This window comes from Centruroides sculpturatus, unplaced genomic scaffold (assembly GCF_000671375.1).
Source record: "Centruroides sculpturatus isolate CEXI.00-Female unplaced genomic scaffold, Cexi_2.0 scaffold73, whole genome shotgun sequence".
NCBI classification, from domain to species: Eukaryota; Metazoa; Arthropoda; class Arachnida; order Scorpiones; family Buthidae; genus Centruroides; species Centruroides sculpturatus.
In genome coordinates this window covers 487,223-508,193 of record NW_019384330.1, presented here as the reverse complement: position 1 = coordinate 508,193, position 20,971 = coordinate 487,223, and the positions used below count along the sequence as shown (strand labels likewise).

General features: G+C 28.5%; 2 protein-coding genes and 1 long non-coding RNA gene across 5 annotated transcripts in view; 1 reads left to right on the top strand and 2 right to left on the bottom strand.

Moving 5' to 3' along the window:
- Positions 1 to 1,243: 1,243 nt before the first annotated feature.
- On the bottom strand, positions 1,244 to 16,070 carry LOC111629611 (leukocyte surface antigen CD53-like). Its single transcript, XM_023373510.1, has 7 exons — positions 15,908 to 16,070; positions 6,571 to 6,762; positions 6,424 to 6,498; positions 4,968 to 5,063; positions 4,775 to 4,897; positions 1,515 to 1,616; positions 1,244 to 1,435 (listed from the first exon to the last, which is right to left on the bottom strand). The coding sequence occupies exons 1-7, from the start codon at positions 15,977 to 15,979 to the stop codon at positions 1,319 to 1,321; spliced, it is 777 nt and encodes a 258-aa protein (XP_023229278.1). The 5' UTR covers positions 15,980 to 16,070; the 3' UTR covers positions 1,244 to 1,318.
- LOC111629621 overlaps positions 9,480 to 20,971 on the top strand; it is a 24,837-nt gene continuing 13,345 nt past the window's right edge. The window contains exons 1-3 of the long non-coding RNA XR_002757372.1: positions 9,480 to 9,728; positions 10,971 to 11,107; positions 19,081 to 19,377. This is a non-coding gene — a long non-coding RNA (uncharacterized LOC111629621). The remainder of the gene's footprint in view (positions 9,729 to 10,970; positions 11,108 to 19,080; positions 19,378 to 20,971) is intronic.
- LOC111629592 (probable nuclear hormone receptor HR38) overlaps positions 17,146 to 20,971 on the bottom strand; it is a 20,514-nt gene continuing 16,688 nt past the window's right edge. For all 3 annotated transcript variants that reach the window (XM_023373506.1, XM_023373498.1, XM_023373500.1), the window contains exons 4-9: positions 20,624 to 20,804; positions 20,391 to 20,520; positions 20,097 to 20,257; positions 19,188 to 19,393; positions 17,587 to 17,765; positions 17,146 to 17,446 (exon numbers count right to left, since the gene is read on the bottom strand). In XM_023373506.1, coding sequence (XP_023229274.1) covers positions 17,190 to 17,446; positions 17,587 to 17,765; positions 19,188 to 19,393; positions 20,097 to 20,257; positions 20,391 to 20,520; positions 20,624 to 20,804 — 1,114 coding nt within the window. In that variant the 3' untranslated portion in view covers positions 17,146 to 17,189. The remainder of the gene's footprint in view (positions 17,447 to 17,586; positions 17,766 to 19,187; positions 19,394 to 20,096; positions 20,258 to 20,390; positions 20,521 to 20,623; positions 20,805 to 20,971) is intronic.

Sequence of the window (20,971 nt, the reverse complement as noted above, 5' to 3'; positions counted from 1 at the left end):
TATAGCCCTATATGGTTATGTCTCTTTATGCCTCTTCTTGTTGCACCTATAATCAATAGATTTATTGAAAATTATGTCAATAATAAATAATTCTTTTTAGTTTTTATCTATGGTATTGCTTGTCTATCCAAACATGGCCACTTCAACATGCAATTTAATATGCCCATAAAAATTATTGCAAGAATTAATCATTATTCATATTTATTTAAATACTAGCTTACCCGTCGCGCATTGCTGCGATCTCAGAAGAAAGGAAATTCAAGCAAACTCGTTATGATAAAATTCAATTTACATTTTATCATTTTTATTGAAACTTATTATTATTGTTATTCATTTTCATGGAAAAAACATTTCAAAGTGTCGTTTCAATTCTATTTATTTATTGGAGTACTTGTAGATACACGATATTTTTTGTTTTTCCGCCTGGTGCGTACACGAATAAATCAGGTTTTCCGACGTGTGAGCGGGCCTCATACAGTTGTCCATGCAAGAAGCACGGATTCTCCAAATTTAGCCCATACACTCGCAGCGATTGCCAGAAGTGCGATATTCCCCATTTTTATATATATATTTTTTAACCTTTATAATTTTAATTATTTAATTGCTCCTTCCTCTCTTCCTTGGCACGTTGTGAAATTTCTGAGAGTTGGATAATAAACCGTTTTATCGTAATTTGTCTTTTTAAATTATTTTGAGTCGATATTAAAATTTGGAAAAGGGGATCCTTAGATCGGTAAAATAGGTGAATTTCCTCCTACAACTTCGGTTGTTGTTCGGGATACAGTTAAGATTTAACAAAGTTCGAGCGATTACGTAATTAGCAAAAAAAAAAAAGTTGAAATAAAGTGATTAAACAAAAATTATAACAAATATCGTAAATAATAAATGCATATATAGAGATATTTTTTGGAGAGGGGAAATGGTCTTCACAATTTGAAATCGAATGAACACGCTGTGCTCGAATGCTCGTGTAAACGCGCGCCATCTATCGTAGGGTAAATGCCAGAAACCTTCGCGGGAGTTTATTAAAAAAAACTTTCCAAAGCTTCATGGCAATCGTACTACGCTACAAACCTTCGCTGGAGTATATTAAACAACTTCCCAAAGTTTCACGGCAATCGGATAAACGGTGTGGTAATGCATGAAGGACACACACACATACATTCATTTTTATATATATAGATTAATATAATCTTTAAAATAAATGATAAGATAAAACTAAAAATGTATTTAATTACATTCCTATAAAAACAATTAATTTTATTTTTATTCTCATTAAATATATTTTCATTCGAATTTAATGATTATTTTATCCTTTTTATCCTTCAGATTCCGAACTTTCTTCCTCCTCGGTTTCGAACGATTCGCTTCTTTCTTCTTGTGGCATATTATTTTTAATTCGAACGTAAAGAAGTCCAAATAATATGCTTTCTAGCTGTATAAAAATGTTATTTTAAGTAAGTAATTTTATAAATATTTCAAAAAATAATTGGAGAAAAAATACTAATAGTTACTCCTATTACAACAACAGTAGAATTATTTATTTCAAATAACTTGATTCTATAGTTCACATCCATCATAATTTTATCATAACATCCTGTTTCAAATATTGTTTCCTAAGAAAAATAAGAAATAAGTTTTTAAGAAAATATCATAATCATATATTGTAATTCTAGATTTAGTAAACCCCGATTTAAGACCTGTTTACACCGCCACTTTTACGTTTGATATACAGTAAGACCCCGCTTAACGCGGGGGATACCTTCCTAGATGACAAAGCGCTAAACGAGGTCATTTTTACACAGACTAAATAGGGAAAGGGAAACATGCGACCAAAAATAAACAGATTTTACTTTAATTTAAAGTTATTTTTATATTAATTTGCATAATAATATATGTTAAATAACACAAACATATGCATACAGAAATGTAAAGTTCATTTTTTGTGATGAAGGTTTTGGCTCTTCTGAAATTCTTATTTTTGCGATAAAGTCGTATAATTTCATTTGTCTCTTTCTTTTTCTTTCTTTAAGCAAATGTCGGTAGCAAGAGATCGCATCCAAAACGCCTCCTCTTACTTTTGCACTCCTTTCAAATCTGGATCATTTGCTACAATTTGATTAACGATTTCGGTTATCGTTACCAAACTTTAACTAAGGAAATCTGTAGAAAAATTCTTTTGGTTCTTCGTTTTCAGAATCACTATTTTCCAGTTCTACATGAATTTCTTGTTCTGCCAGTTCTTGAAGGTCGTCGTTGGTAAGGTTCTCACCAGAAACCTGCGGTAACTCCTAAATATCCTGCTCGTCTACATTTCCTAGTCTTGCTATATCGATTAGGTTGATAATTTGGTCAACCTAACGATATAGCGATAGACTCTTCTCGTTGAGAATTCTTGGATACCTTTAGCCAACTTCTTCCACATTTCGTTCATACATTTATTAGTTAATTCTTGCCAAGCGAATTCGATATTTCCTATGGCATCCATGATGTTATATTTTTTCCAAAATTGCACTAAACAAACATAATTTTAAGGAAAGTACGGCGCTACGACGAATTGCCACTTTTGCTGATTGGTTCGTGTTTGGAGATAATCGTATTATATACGAATCAATGAAATGCCGCGATAATTTGAATTAACGTAAATTTTGAGCTATTTTTAGGCTTCGAACAGACCGCGTTATTTCGAATCAGCGTTAATCGAGGCAGCGTTAAGCATGGTCTTACTGTAGTTACAACTTTCTTTTACGACTGTATTAAATTCCTTTATTTTCGTCGCCACCACTGTACAATATGTTTGAATTCAAACTACAGTGACTATCAATTTAACGACAAATCTTGTCATAACAATAAGAAATATAGTTTCCTACGAAATTCATATTATCTTAATGTAAAACTTCTCCCGCTTGAAGAATATCCTCTAATGTGATCATCTCTGTTTAGCGATACATTTATTTATTTATTCTTTATTTATTTATGCTTTACTCCTAAAATACAATATTTTCCTTTCTCCACAACGGTAATAATGCTATAAATTAAATGCTGATTAATTTTAATTTAGCTATCGTTTTTTGGAATTAAAATGTGCTACTCTCTTAATACACAGATTCTTCAAAAACATTACCCGCAGTTAGTACAGATGAGATCACGGTTGCCATATTTAGCGTGTTTTTGGTATTTTAGCACCTCGTTTTTTGTTTAGCACTTCAAATTAATTATCAATTTTACTTTATTTAGCTAAAATGTGGGCTTTTCAGCGAAACTGTATAATTTTCAACAGACATCCTTATGTAATTTTCTGAGGAACTTTGTTATGTTAAACTTATTTGACACAATGAAGTTCTCTTAGAAAGCTTACAGGAATGTCTTAGTATTGCAAGTTACACTCATTAAAATAAATACAAAAGAGCATTCGCCTTAAAGCATTATATTTTAGAATTAGTTTAATTTTAGGTCCTTTTTTCCAGTAGAAAGATACTTTAAAAATTTTCACTATAAGAATAAATCTCTCTACAACATTTCTCGTTTGGCTAAATATCGCTATAGAGAGATTTGAACGTATTTTTTTCAAGAACGTAATCACAATTTTATGGCATCCAGCTAAATGTTCACTTTACGACGAGTTACCAAAAATCGATTAGGTCGTAAAAAGCGGGCTTACTGATAGAAGTTAGGAAATAAATTTACTTGCTGTGACATTGATGCAATACATTTATCCAAGCTTTGAGATTTACAACAACTTTTAGGTAATTCTATATTCCCAGAACGAGAAATCCAATCGAAGTAACCAGTAACTGCGCAACATTCTTTCTAAAAATTTATTTGTTAAATAATAAAATGTATATTGTAATACAGGAAAAATTTTCATAAAACAACTTACGTTTTTATGTAACTTGTCCCATAATATTCGATTAGTATTGTTTGACGAGTAAGTTTTGAAAGAATAAAACATATTCGCTTTAATTAGATTCTTTGCCTAAATATTGAAAAATTTATTAATCAAAATATGGAATATATATTACTTTAAAATATTTTATCACCTGACATTACTGAATTTATACTATACAATTTGTTCATTATTAATACTGTATGTATATATTGAAGAAGCTTAAGACCTCCTTAAGAGATTGTTTTTGTATCTATATTAATACATTTGAAATGTTATTCTACAACTATTGTATAGAGAATAGTATAAAATAATAAAATCACATAAAATTATGATTGATTACTATTCTGTAATGTAAGTTTATTTATTGCTTATATAGTGTAGATATAGATAATAACTATAAATCTTCATCTATATATATAAAAATGAATGTATGTCNTAAAATGTGGGCTTTTCAGCGAAACTGTATAATTTTCAACAGACATCCTTATGTAATTTTCTGAGGAACTTTGTTATGTTAAACTTATTTGACACAATGAAGTTCTCTTAGAAAGCTTACAGGAATGTCTTAGTATTGCAAGTTACACTCATTAAAATAAATACAAAAGAGCATTCGCCTTAAAGCATTATATTTTAGAATTAGTTTAATTTTAGGTCCTTTTTTCCAGTAGAAAGATACTTTAAAAATTTTCACTATAAGAATAAATCTCTCTACAACATTTCTCGTTTGGCTAAATATCGCTATAGAGAGATTTGAACGTATTTTTTTCAAGAACGTAATCACAATTTTATGGCATCCAGCTAAATGTTCACTTTACGACGAGTTACCAAAAATCGATTAGGTCGTAAAAAGCGGGCTTACTGATAGAAGTTAGGAAATAAATTTACTTGCTGTGACATTGATGCAATACATTTATCCAAGCTTTGAGATTTACAACAACTTTTAGGTAATTCTATATTCCCAGAACGAGAAATCCAATCGAAGTAACCAGTAACTGCGCAACATTCTTTCTAAAAATTTATTTGTTAAATAATAAAATGTATATTGTAATACAGGAAAAATTTTCATAAAACAACTTACGTTTTTATGTAACTTGTCCCATAATATTCGATTAGTATTGTTTGACGAGTAAGTTTTGAAAGAATAAAACATATTCGCTTTAATTAGATTCTTTGCCTAAATATTGAAAAATTTATTAATCAAAATATGGAATATATATTACTTTAAAATATTTTATCACCTGACATTACTGAATTTATACTATACAATTTGTTCATTATTAATACTGTATGTATATATTGAAGAAGCTTAAGACCTCCTTAAGAGATTGTTTTTGTATCTATATTAATACATTTGAAATGTTATTCTACAACTATTGTATAGAGAATAGTATAAAATAATAAAATCACATAAAATTATGATTGATTACTATTCTGTAATGTAAGTTTATTTATTGCTTATATAGTGTAGATATAGATAATAACTATAAATCTTCATCTATATATATAAAAATGAATGTATGTCTGTGTGTGTGTCCTATGTCCTTCATGCATTACCACACCGTTTATCCGATTGCCGTGAAACTTTGGGAAGTTGTTTAATATACTCTGGCGAAGGTTTGTGGCATAGTACGATTGCCATAAAACTTTGGAAAGTTTTTTTAATTTTTTAATACACTCCCGCGAAGTACATTTATCCTACGATAGATGGCGCGCGTTTACACGAGCATTCGCGCACAGTGTGTTTGATCGATTTCAAATTGTGAAGACCATTTCCCCCCTTCAAAAATATATATGTCTCTATATATGCATTTGTGAACTGTTATTTACGATATTTGTAATCATTTTTGTTTAATCACTTTATTTCGACTTTTTTTGCTAATTATGTTTTCGCTCGAACTTCGTTAAAATCTTAACTGTACCCCGAACAACGACCGAAGTTGTAGGAAGAAATTCGCCTATTTTACCGATCTAGGTATCGCCCTTTTTCAAATTTTAATATCGACTCGAAATAATTTAAAAAGACAAATTACAATAAAACGGTTTATTATCTAACTATCAGAAATTTCCCAACATGCCAAGGAAGAGAGGAAGGAGCAATTAAATAATTAAAATTATAAAGGATTTAAAAATATATATATAAATGGGGAATATCGCGCTTTTGACAATCGCTGCAAGTGTGTGGGCTAAATTTGGAGAATCCGTGCTTCTCGCATGGACAACTGTATGTGGCCAGCTCACGCGTCGGAAAACCTTCCGAATTATTCGTGTACGCACCAGACGAAAAAACAAAAAATATCGTGTATCCACGAGCACTCCAATAAATAAATAGAATTGAAACGACACTTTGAAATGTTTTCCAGATGAAAATGATTAATAATAATAATATAATAAGTTTCAATAAAAATGATAAAATAAAAATTTAATTTTATCATAACGAGTTTGCTTGAATTTTCTTTCTTCTGAGATTGCAGCAATGCGCGACGGGTAAGCTAGTATATAATATAATACAAAATACTGTAATTTACAATACTTGCCTCATTCTTTTTTACATATAAAATAATTCCTGCTTCTAGTTGCACAATCAATATCCATCCAAGGACAACGCAGCACTTTTAAATATAATTAAAATTAAAAAGTAAATAAATAAAATAGGTTTACTTTATAGTAAAATATATATTTACCATTCGCATAATTGATAAATTATTCGTGTATACAGCAAAGAAAGAAAAAGCAGTAAACACAACAATTGCACCACCGGTTATCATAATAAATATTGCTATAAGGTCTGTTTTTATATCTTCATCAAAAATATAGTTTTTCGATAGGAAAGCCATCGTCATGTATCCAATAACAAATAAACCAGAACCTCCGATCTGTGTTAAATATAATTGTTTTCATGAAAATAATGATATTGTCCCCTTTGTTTCTATCAGAAAATAATTGATAAAGTAGTATACTTTAATTATATTTCAGCTGTTCGCAAATCTTATTAATATTGCTTTTATACAAGTTTACTCTTCTAATTTTTAAGTAATGTTTTATTTTTCTGATAAATGTAGTGAAATTATAATTTATATATTCCAACCCTCGATATAGTGCTCTTTTAAGTAGCGCCAGCCCCGTAAATACCTCGTAAATGAATCCTTCTAGTAAATATTTGGTAGAGAGCTCTCGATATCTGTGAACTATTTATGTGTGAATTAAGTATCGTTAACGTGCAATACTGTGAATTAAGTATTGTAAGTATCGTACATAAAGTTTAACCAAATTTGAACAGCAAAATCTCTCTCTAAATAGCATTGAATAAAAATCCAGTAACGAGTTGCCTAACTTTCCCCGGCAACATTTAAAACTGCGTGTGTGGCGCCATCTGTTATTATATTATATTATTTTAAAACTTTTATATTTTTAATTATTATAAAATGGCAAAAATCTTAATGTGGTGGTAAGGATAGGTTTCATAAAAAGTTGTAAATGCTAATAACAAGTAAAATCGTCATTTAGTCCTACCCTACTGGCGATACACACGACTTTCTTTATTTCCTCACCTCCTCGACCTTTAACCAGCAAAATTTAAGAGCATCAATTTCCCTAATAAACAAACCACCCTGAAAAATTTCAGACATTTTTGACAAAAAGTACGGGAGTTATTACGCTTCAAAGAGTAAACAAAATCGTGCCCCCCCACAAATATTCATACATACAGAAATTACCCTCGATTTTTTGCATTTCTTGACGTTTCAAGGTGTCCTAAGTCTAAAAATGTAAAAAATCTTTGGAGGGGTCATTTTTTGACCGGTCGTCATACTTTTCCTCTGTTATATATTACAGCCGGGAAAGTAAAAATACTTTAATTACGATCACACGATATATTGCAAAACTGTTCAAAATGTTTTGCATTTCTATACTTTAAAACGTTATAAATTTTCTTTTATCATTAAACTTTACATAAAAATAATTTTTGTTAAGCAACAATTCACATTGTTATTAAAACACAAAGAATTATTTTTATGAAATACAAATACAATATAGTCAAACTTGGATTTAACGTAGTTGTTTATTCGCCTCTGCAATTGGTACTAAATACTGTATATCGCTAAAGCGAAGTATCTTAAGCAATAAGAATTTTTATGTAGTAATTACTGTAGATCCACATACAATTGTTGAGTTAGGGAGTTTCAATGTCGTTTACGATACAATCATTCATTCGGTAATTCACAATACTGAACGGTTCTCTAATATTTATAAAGAAGAGCAATATAGAAATTCACGAATTGGTGCTTTATGAGGGTGGCACTACTTAGGAGGGCGTTTTATGCTATTTGAATATATTACAAATTTTCAAATGGAATAATTCCTTACTTATATTATGCAAAAGTATAAATTATTAGGGAGTAATTAAATCTTCCTCAGAACAAGAATGGACCGATGTTCATTAGTCTATTTACGTGAAAGAAAATAATTTCATGTCTATTACGAGGTATACACTGTTTACTTTAACGTTTCTCCAGATGTATGACAGCCACACACTAGCGAGGTTGCGGCCGAAGTTTTCATCTCTCAAATGTGAACGCCGAACGTCGAGCGCCGCTATCTTGTAAGCTGCGCTCGACGTTCTGCGTTCACGTTTGAGAGATGAAAACTTCGGCCGCAACCTCTCTACTAACTGAAATATGTACANGTTGTTGTCTTTTTGTTCGGGTCAGCCAGATGAGTAGGACGTGACCGGTGTTCTGTCCGACCGTTATCACCGTTTCTTTGCTACATAAAAATACTACGTTCTAAAGTGCATTCTCCCTTAAGAACTTAACAGTGGCTAAGAACCCAACAGTGGCGACGAGGATAAAAGATTAAAAATACGGCGAAGAACTCAACAGTTGTCGTATTACACGAGGCGAAGACTATCCTCGGGCTCGGCATGGCTCGATGTGTGCCACTTCTTCAATTCTTTGAAATTATCCATTCTGCAAAGAAAAATGAGCAAATGTTATCAAAAAAGAACTTGCATTAAGAAATATTTCTATTCTAATCTGAATTGTAAATTTCTAATGCAAAAATGATTCTTTTAATTCCTTGAATATTATAATAAAATTTCTATTTATTACATGTAATAATTTTAATCTTTTCGACGATTTTTAATATTCGATAGAGAAATTAGTTTATAAAAAATTGCACTATTCTGTTGACTGCCGTAACACAAAACATCTGTGAAAATAGAGGAAACGAGAATCGAATTATTCTAATTAATTAAGATTCAGACGAATTTCATATGGGATATTAATGTATATACAAATGTAATATATAAACTATAGCGGGCAATAACAGATTTATAGTATTTATTAATCTTAATTTTGCTTTAACAATTGGAAAATTAACAATGATAAGAATGAATCGGCTCCATCAAAATAAATGAAAACATTGATTCCTCTGAAGGAAACCGATGAATTCTTATTAAAACACCAAAACCGCTAATTGTGATATTTTGCTTATCAAAGTTAAAAAGTATTTAAATCTAGAAAGATCGTAGTCTGAACTTACTTACACAATTGCTGCAAATGAAGCAAACTTCGAAAAAATACTCGCAATAAATAATTGCATGAGTCAACAATAGATTCTCTCTCAACAACAAGAAAATTTTATTGTTGTAGCGATTCGATTTAATGTTAAAAATTTGGATTTCGTGATCTTTGTCTGTAAAAAATGGGATTTCGACGGACCATTGTACGAGTTTGTCTCGAGCCTTTTACTCGTTTTCACAGTCATCAGCCATAAACAATTCGCATAGAGCCAAAATATCCTGGAACTATATCCTAAAATATGAGTAAAGATAGAAAACGAGGTTAGTACTAGAGGAACAATAGCATTTTCCTACAATATAAAATTATAGTTTTAAATTTTGTAATTATAAAAAAGTCATAAAATTAATAACGTTTTGTTTTCTATATTTGTTCTGTTCCCTGTTCTTTAATCATTTACTAAAAATATCCTTAAGCGTCTGTTCACATAAGAAGAAATTTTAAAAAAACTTTTGTTCTAAAAACTACAGTAGCGAATTTCGTAACTTTCCAGGCAACAACATTCAAAATACCTTGTGGTGCTATCTTTTATCATGTTTATTTTAAAACGTTTTAAAGAAACTATTATAAAATAGCAAAAAGCTTTATCATGATGTAGAGACGGGTTTTATAGAAAAAAAATTGTAAATGTTAATAATAGTGATTTGCCCCTGTACATCATACTTTTCCTTTAACAATAGAGACGCGCCGGCAATAGGGTCTTAACACCTTTCAGGGGAAACTTTATGAATTGAAATAACATGGCTTTCGGTTTATATCGGATATTCGTGTATAGTTAATCGAGGCCTTCTATCCTTAAGGTTTCCACTTCTAGTCTCTATTAATTTCATGAAACATTAGAACATGAATGTAAATGCTAAGATGTAAGAAAATGTTTCAAGCATTCTGTTACTCTGAAAGATAATGTACTTCCTATGAAATTGGTTCCTTTCATCGAGATTTGACAGCATCCAAATAACATATAATTTTATCATTAAGTAAATTTGTAGCTTAAAATCTTGCTTACATTTAAAAAAATTAAGTTTTCTTTTACTAAAAATAAGTTTTTTTTTAACTTTTTCTGCCCGGTGGGCACTAGAAGGGCCTTTCTTAATCATACATATTGTAAATTTGGTCAGGCTCATAATGGAAGCAACTGTTTAATGAAAGATGGGCCTGACATATCTGGGATAGTTTTTCTTTTTTTTAATTATTGCAATAATAAATTATTTTAATTTGTCTTTACAAATATATGTCAAGAAAATAAATAGAAAAATATATTTGTTTAAAAATAATTTGTGTACATAATTGTGAATAGGAAAATAGAAATAATAAAGTACTTTAAAATAACTATTATCTATAGTAATACGAAAGGAAATAATTATATATAAATAATTTTTATATCACATCCTTTCTTTTAAAAGGATTTTATATAAAATCTGTCAAAAGAGAGGTGAAAATTATTGTAAAATTTTCCTATCATTGAGAAGTCATGAAGAATTTTATACTTTTTTCAATATTTTCAGTTTTATACCAAACAACTTGTTGCTCAATTGAAAATTTAATAATACTTGAATGTTCATTAAAAATTTGAGCCTTTAATATAAAAAATTTGGGACCAACTAAATATGTCAATAAAGAAGTTATGATAATTATCAAAAAGGTAAATAATTTTTAATTTAATTAGAAAATGATTAAATTCTTTAACAAAATGTAATTTGTGTGATAAATTTTAAAGTTTGAAACAAAAATTTATATTAGTTAAATTAAGTTCTTAATTAAGTAAGATATAGATATCAAAGATAGAATGTTAATAAGTTAATAAAGAATTTCCTAGAGATGAATGTGGTTTCAAATTTTCTAATTCGAACTTTGGAAAAAACTTTTAAGAAGTTATTTAGTTTATTCAGAATCTCGAAATTCGGTTTTTTATTATTATTTCAAATTATTTAGCAATCAACATTCTCAACTTAATACATTATACGGTTGTATACGATTGGCAACATTTGAGTCATATACTAAAAACTCGCGAGACAAGTTCCGCACACATTAAAAACTGCTCAAAATATAGTGAGCTTAAGAAGTCATTGATTAAGAAATGCACTATTGATTGCACATAACAGAGACTATAATTTTCAAAATAAATTCAAGGGCTTTCTTTATTCCACGTGCCGCTCACTCATTAAATTTCGTAATGAATAGTGCAGCTAAAATATCTTGTAAAACTTTTGATATTATGGAAGATGAAAACAAAGAAGATTTGCATTTAAAACTATGTGACAATTCAAATCACAACAGTCGCGATATTGAAGGTATAACTTTATTTGAGGAATTAAAAACTTTACGTTGTTTTATTACAAAAAAGTTATTACAAAAAAGCTCCTCAAGATGTTTTAAATTATATATATATATATATGAAAGCAATTTGACTAACACATTTCCAAACACAGCAATTGTAATACACATTTATTTAACTCTGCCAATATCTGTAGCATTAGGAGAAATAAGTTTTTCGAAATTAAAATTAATAAAAAAATTATTTGCGGTCGACTATGTCTCAAGAGCGTCTAGTGGATTTATCAATTACTGTATGTCAATAGAAAATAATATGGATACCTGTTTTGCAAATTCTTAAATGTTTAACCTATTTTGAGGGCCCTGAAAGGGTTTTGCACAGGGCGCTTCTTACCCACAGCGCATGCCCGGGAGATATTTTATGGAAAACTGCTTCTATTTAGGTGTTACCGTGAAGAAAACTCGGAAAAATCTACGTCGCCAACCGGTTGTCCAGCGCAAACCAACTAGCAGTATTCAATGATTTTATCCAATTGACCACGAGTGGGTTAAAAGATTCGATCATGCTTATAATGGGATGGCCGAATGGTAAAGACTGGGCTGACTACCCATAACAAATAATAATTCCAATAATAATAATAATAATTTGTGAATATTTTGAAACCTTACTGCAGCAAGAAACCTTTAAAAAACTCTTCAATACATTTTAGGAACAATTTTTCGTGTATTAGGCTGGGTAATTTTTTCATAACTTTTCCCTCTTTCTGTCCTTTAGTCACTAAGAGGGCTTCATTATGGGTTCAGCCAGGTCCACAATGGGGAAGCCGGGTGATGAGGAACGGAGGCCAACATATCCGGTCGGACCATCTCCGAAAAATTCCTGGGGATTTTTCGACCCAGTCCAGATACGATCCCAGGTCCCTCAGATCGGTAGACTGCCACCTTGACCACCATGCAATAAGGTAATCTTTTGCGTCGTTGAAGAATTAATCACGAATCCGATCCAGAATTTTAATCATATTTATATATTCCATTCTGCGTAATCGGAATTCGATATCATATCTCCACGATTGGGTCAGTTACTGTGTCAATAACTGATCTAATCGTGAATCAAACTTTTTCTTTATGTAAAAAAATTGAAGAGTATTCGCTCTTAGTGTATTATATAATTAGATTAAATTAACGCGACTTATCATTCGTAAATTAATTTTTTAATACAATTTGCATATGTTATAGCCAAGATAAATTTTTATACTCTGTGTATATGATGGTAGCAAAAGTGTTTTTTCAGCCAATTATTTCAAAAACTAATAGGGCGATCAATTTAGACTTTTTGCCGATGCATACTCTGGCATCCGCTAAACGATGATGCAAACGGCCAAAATTTTCTAGTGTATTTTTTCTTTTTGGAAGGTGTCAGGGTCCCTTGGCTTCCCCTCTGGGTGCGCCATTGCATCTATATAAATTTGTGTGTGTACGCCCGGGATCGCGTGCACAGTGTCCATCCATAAATTATGAAACACCGATATAGATGGGTAGGTACACATATAATCGTTACAATACATTACAAGGGGATGTGTTATTTACCAAAATGCTACATTAAACTAGTATCGACTCATAAGTAACAGAATGGTTTCTTTTTGTTTCTGAAGTGTTGCATAGAGAATCGTACAATTTATGTCAATGCTTTGTTACACATGTATCGTAATTAATTAATAAAATAATGTAATGTTCAGTACCCGTTCTGGGTATTATTGTTCAGTACAATTAAGTAGATTGTTCGAGGATGTGCATTACATTGATAGGTATGTGCAACAGCCATACGAAATGTTGCATGGGGTTTAGGATAGTAATTGAAAAGTATAGAAATAGCATTACATGATTTAGGGATGATTCCACATTAATTACAGTTGATGGTCCACCAGTGGGCAAGCGGTCTTCGTTCCCTGACACTGGGAGTTCCGTCGTAGATTCGCGACTCGCTCGGTCGGGCTGGCCATGTGGAGTTTTCCGGGTTTTCTCCACGTCTGTAACGCCTAAATAGGGGCCACTTTCTTTCACTTTAAAAAGATTTCCCTTCCGGGAGGTCTTTCTTTTAAGGGCAGATCGCTCAAGTGTTGCGTTGCCATAACTAAACAAACAATTTCAGTTGATAGTTTTTAGTTTACTACATAAATGTGCTAAAAGTTAGTTAAATTTTAGTTTAAAAATAACCAAAAAACAAATTTATACGTAAAACTTTATTATAAAAAATTATCTCTTTAAAGAAACTTTAATAATGAAACGTGAAACATTAACATAACTTATGCACAACAATAAACATTAGAAACGTATAATAATGAAGCGTAATGTAAAATGCCGGCTTTCTTTTATAAAGAAGGAATTTTCATTAGATAAAATTATCAGTTCAGTATCATAAAGATCATACCAAATAGCGGAAGTTGATATCCGTGACATTTGCTTCCGTTTCAACTTGAATTGCTATGTATCCGCTTGCATTGGAAACATACACTTATATTTTAACATTTTATGCTTAATTTTAATTATAACGTTAGACATTATTTAAATTTATTAAAAACAGAAAAAAAATGTAATGTATCAGTCCGTTAATTATTAAATTAACTGTGCTAAACAAGCATTATTTTTCGATTTTATACACGATTTTCAGAAATATCATTTTAAATCCGCTAATATTTATTTTAATGTTAAAAAATTTAATTTAAGAATTTTTACGAAAATAAAAACAATATATATTCAAAATAATATTTAAAAAATTTTATTATTAAAAAAATAATTTTAACGATTCGAAAGGGTGCGCTGTCAGTTGTTACTTTTTTTAATAGACTGATATTCACGACGGTTTTCAATGACAATGAGTTTTTACAAATTAAAAATTCAAGAGATTTCTTTATTATTATAAAAAATAATGCTGCAGAGACCGTTATAAATTAAATAATTAACAGTTTTTATTAAATATCAGCACAGTAATAACTGAATAGACATGTACATGAGCGAAGAACATAACTTATTCAGTTACATTTGAATTAAATTATAATAAATTCGTTATTATATAATTTTGTTAAAGTTTAATAACAAATGTGTATATTTTAAGTAAGTATTTCTTTGATATTTTACTTTATAACAATATTTTTCCATTCATGTATCAATATATTTATAAAATTTTTTAAATAACTATATATATAATTTACCATACAGTTGTGTGTGTTAAATTTTATGTATGTAAGTATAAAAACAAATAGGCTTATTCAGAATATAATAGCTTATATTATCAAGTAACAACCAGTCTTATACACTGCATTGGTCCACTCAGACACAAAGCCAAATTGCATAAAACATATTTTTTTTGTTTTTTTTTACTATATACAAGAAGTCTCCTGATATGATATTTCAACAGGTTGCTTTGAAAAGGCAACATTACAATAATCACAACATAAACATATGGCCGGAGCCACAAATATAGGGGTATATAAAAAATAATTACAAGGGGAAGAAAAGTAAATGGTAAAAAATATTCAATGTGGATTACAATTATATCTTCATAACGGGCATATATAATGGCTTGTTTTATCATGTCTATTGTTCGTTACTGGACTTCGTATACTGAACTTAATGGAAACGTAACCCGTCACATATGTGTATTGAGTTTAAAAATTTTTTTTGATTTATAGACATGATATAACAATGTCATATTATGCTTTTATATATAATATTGCACTTTTATTCAACACACAGTATTGATGCAGCAGTAAAGGAAATAAATTTAATGGTTAAACATTTTAAAACTACAACAAATTTTTTGTTTTTTTTTTTTCTTTTTTCAAATTTAGTGTCCATCACAAAAAACGGAAGAATATATTTTACATATATATTATTCAACTTGATTTTTTTTTAATTTTTTTCTTTTTGCATCACATAACTGCAACATTTATATATAGCATCTGAAGAAGAACAACATTGGCCAATAAACAACAATTTTAATAAGTAGTTACAATTGTGCAGTGGTTCAGATGTCAACAAATACTGATATTATGTTTTTTTTTTTCTTTTATGTAAGTGAAAATACCATACAATGTAATGATCATGTTTTTCAATGCATGGAACTATTATAAGCTTTGACTAGTGTTCCTGATTATTTGAATTAACTTACAAAATGTAGACCATTAAAAAAATAAACGAGAGAATCAGAAATCAAAATTGCTTCTTGTTCTCCTTTTCCCATGTCTTTTTAATTCTTTCGATATTTCTTAATTTATTAATTATTAACGTTTTTACTCAATATTATGATCCGAGACGTAACTAAAAATAATATATTAAGAAACTGACATTTAGAAAATAATTTAATTCTGACTTTTAAACAGAAAACGTCAAAATAAAATAAAATAAAATAAAATAAAATAAACCTANAATTATATAACTACAAAATATTAATAAACAAATTAAGACTAAATAACACTAAAAATAAAAATATAAGACTGTAACAAATATACATTTCTAAAATAACTCTTCTTTCTTTAGTCATCTGACTTAATATAATTTGTGTATAGCACCTTTCTTGGTATGCTCAAAATATACATTGTGAATCAGGGAAATGTGGACAGAGCAACAATATTGATTTCTGTCAGAATTTTCAGTCAAGAGCATTTAATGCTTTGAGAATTATGTAATATAACTACTGTATATATATATAGATCTATATATATATAATTTATGTATAATAAATTCTGTACACATTACAGAGAATTAAGTATTCACAATTGATGTTTATGTAAATAAAATCACATTTAACCACTTATGGAAGAACAAAATATGTATATAAGAAATTAAATGAAAAAAAATGAACCAATTGAAATTTATTATGACACTTAGAATCTGACTAGTATAATAATCAGATGATTATAGAAGGCAGGAAAGCTTGCATATTTATGTCAGAATTCAGATTAGAATAATCTGAGATAAATACTTTCTTATGTAATTACTATTGCCTGTTAGTAATTATTCATATAATATTAAACATTAAATGTTATATGTATAATTACTGGCATAAATGCAAGCTTTTTCCTTCATGATTGTACGTTTTGGGGATAACAAATATCAAGGGCAATATATCCTTTTCAAAGCTCACTTATAAATATACATATGACTATATAGTTACTACTATAGATGGCAAATCAGATCTCATCTCATTATCAATAATGTCTATCCATAATTGCATTATTCCATTTCTTATATAAAGTCTTTATGATGGATCTTTAAATTTAGTCAATAAAAACTTATTTCTTTTTCCATTCATTATAGCACTTTAAATTTAACTAAGTACATTGCAGATGTAATTTTTACTTATATATGTTTAGGATGATGGGAATCTTCTTGGCAGATGATGTTTAACTAGCAGCTTTCAAGCTACTTTAAATAGTTTATGAATATTGATTTCAAAATGGGAGACTTGATACAAACATATTTTCAATGAGTGGGGGAGCAGGATACAAATCTTCGAGCTTCACATAGAAGATGCGTTGCAGACCTTGCATACTTAGTGTACGAAGCTCAGGTAATTTTGCTAAGATGCGAGAGAAGTAATATGGTTTCTTTTGGGCTTCACTGTTGTAAGTCACATGATCACGTAAAGAACCAATAATTTTCATCTGTAGTTGTTCAACTTTTTGAGGATCTTTTAAGCCATGCCGCTCTACGGAATGAAATTGTTTTAAATTTTTGTACTTCAAAGACATTTTTTTTAATAAAAAATATGTAATTTTTCAAGTGATGTTTTGTTTCTATTCAAAGATGAATAGTTAACTGAAAGTTATAATTATTATTTTTTATTACCTGTCACTAATGTCAAGGCACACAGGCAGGCAAATGCAGATATATCTAGTTCCATATTATGTAAACTACGTGAAAAATCTAAAATTGCTGTCATCCATTCTCCAAAACTTCGTTGACCCTGTTCCCTGTGAAGTACAATACCATTGCAGAAAATAAAGTTTTCATCATCAGGTTTGATCCTGAAAAAGAAGGAATAAAATAAATATAAAAAATTTTATAAAAGTTTCAGTAATTGTTTTATAATAGAATTAATTCTTCTCACTCTTTATTCTTTGAAGTAGTTTAAATTAAAGTTAATTGTGTAGTTCTTGATATATTTTTAAGTATAAAATTTTTAAATAACTAATAATTGTTATTGATTCATTTTTCACATATCTCAGATTCAGTAATATATATAAGCCCATTAAAATTAAATACATTGTGAATCAATAATTACTATTATTTTTTATTTGAATTCTTATATATGTGACGGGGGGTGTATGTGTGTGTGTTTGTTTTCTAAATACGAAAGAAGCAAATGGTATAAATGCAACAATTTCTTTTAAAAAATATGTACAGTTTCTACTGTTTTTATATCAAATATCTTTATTATTAATGAATTTGGAAATTATTATCTAAATTGTAAAAAATATCATTAATTTTTTTTATAATAATCCTTCAGATAGTCATTAAGTATGTCTCATATAATTTAATAAAATAGGCAAAAAAATAAACAAAATTTTAAAAAATACTTTGAATTTTTTTATCAAAACTTTATTGTGAAATAACTATAGGAATCTGTTATCATATTACTTGTTGAAACACTTAAAAAATGTTTATATGTTATTAAGGTCAAGGTCATATTTTGTTTTTAATTTTGACAATAGTAAATAAGTGAATATAAATAAATATGAAGAATATAAACAAACAAAATCCTTAGATTTGAAATGTATTTTCTGTATTAAAACAAAGTAATGCACGTAAGCAACAGTGATCAATATTTTATATGTCAGATTAATATTTAAAAAAACAAATATAAGAAGTGTTAGATGAGCATTTAATATTTAAAAATATGTGACTAAATGACTTTATATTTACTTAAATATTAAAGTAAAATTTAAATAATTTATTTATGTAAATATATATAATTATTTAATAACATTAATATTTACTTGATATATAATATAATAATTTATATTTATATAGTAAAATGTTTCTACATTAAAAAAATAAACTATAATTAATTCAAATTATTTTAATAATAGTAAATATTAAAATAGTTTCATCACGTCCCATCTAGAATGAGCTAATGTTAAAAATTTTAAATTTTATCACAACATTGAACAATGTTCTTTTGCCATTCGCCTGATGAAGATGTTTTGAAAAAGTTGAAAATAATTGCGAGAACATTTCTTTTCGTCCTTAAACATAGATAACATTGAAAAGACAGCATTTTCAGTGTTAATTTATTTCATAAATATTATTCTAAGTTGAAATTATTTATTTATTTTACAGTTTATGCAGTATAAAAATAAAAGAAATCCTCATAATTTTCCTCATATTCTACAAAACAGACTATATATTACAATTCCTTGAGTCAAATTTGCAATTATTATTATTACCTGTAAGCTAAACGTAAAGCAAACATTTCCAGACTAGCAGATTGAAATAAAAGTTCTTGATCATCTTTATCTAATTCAAGGAAGCCAGGAATTTTTTCTGCAAACATTCGTATGACATCAATGGATGAAGTCAGAAGATTATAAAATTGTTGAACCTTTTCTGCTTCAGTTGTTGGGGATTCTTTACCAGGTACTGGTTCCTTATACTATAAAAAATTACTAATATAGTACTGCATTAAAAGTAAAGATAAATTAACATGATGTAGAGTTCATAAGTCAAATACCTAAGAAATATATTCTAATTTTAATATTTATATCATGGATAATTTACAGATATTCATTTTTCTGTTTATTGCAATTAATAATAATTTGGATGATTAATTCTTCTATTTAAGAAACAATACATTTTTTAAATTAATAATGATATTAATGTTTTTATAGGTGTATCACCTTTTGGTATTCTGTATCAAAACTTTTTTCAATAACCATAATTATGTATTTGTGAATCATAAGATACATTCACATATCTTATGATCTTGATTTTGAAGCTATTTTTAAATATTTTTCTATTAAAATATTTTTAAGTGTTTGAAATTTATCCATGAAAATATATTGATTTTTAAAAAATATCTAAAAATTATCTTATTTACAGCTGACAAATGAAAGAATAAATATTTATTCTAAAATTCATGCTATCTAAAAATTAAACAAAAATATTAATATTTCACAGATTATAACAAGATTTTTAAAATGAAAAATATCTTAATTTAAATTATTGAATTATACAAATTAAATGGAATGCAGGAATAGCATTCTTGATTATTTCAAATTGTTCTAATGATCCATATAAATTAAAGGTAAGAATTTTTAAATTTTAATATTAAAGTTAATAAAATCTATAAAACATACTTGGGAATAATCCAAATTGGCAATGTCAGGAGTATTATCAACATGAGCTCGAACTAAAGCAGTTATCAAACTAATAGGTGGAGAAGGAGGGGATTCTTGTGGTGATTTTGGTTTGGAAGGAAGTCTTCCTCTTCTTCCTTTCAAATTATCAGTTCTTACAACTATAAGAAAGATAAATAAATTCAAAATTTATTCATCTCTATTTATCTTGAAATTATACAGTCCTTGCTGATTATTCTTTAATTAATTTTATTCAGTATATTTTATGTATTAAATTTTAAATTCAAATTCTACCTTCTTTCACCATTCCAACTGCAAGGCATTTCTGAAACCGACAGAATTGGCAACGGTTACGTCGGCGCTTATCCACGGGGCAATCTTTATTGCCCAGACACACGTATTTTGCACCTTTTTGAACCGTACGCTGTTAAAAAAAAGTATCACATTTGTATAAAATTATATTTGAATCTTTCTGTATCTAATTAATGAAATAAAACATAAATTATTATAAATGATGTGTCACTTACTTTAAAGAAACCTTTACAACCTTCACATGTGCGTACACCGTAATGCTGACAAGCAGCGTTATCCCCACACACTGCACATAACTGAGACGGAGATGGTGTGGAATCTCCTCCAGGTGATGATCGACTAGAACTAGAAGTAGCAGATGGCGTAGTTGGAGTTGTGGGAGTTTGAAGACGTCCACTGAAACATTAGTATACAAATCTTTAAAAATGATAAATATAAAAAATAAAATATGTAATTAACATTTGTAAATTATCAAAAACATTTATATAATTTTAATATTTATTCCATTGTTATATTAAATATAATCTAATGTTTTCTTTTTCTTCTTCTTTTTTTTTTTATTT

Bases quoted from the DNA above. Each gene is read 5' to 3' on its own strand.
- LOC111629611 (XM_023373510.1), bottom strand. From the start codon at position 15,979: ATGGGAAAAGGAGAACAAGAAGCAATTTTGATTTCTGATTCTCTCGTT. The intron at 6,499-6,570 runs GTAAATATATAT...TATATTTAAAAG, and splicing joins ATTTATCAATTATGCGAATG to TGCTGCGTTGTCCTTGGATG. The intron at 4,898-4,967 runs GTAAGTTGTTTT...ATAAATTTTTAG, and splicing joins GGGACAAGTTACATAAAAAC to AAAGAATGTTGCGCAGTTAC.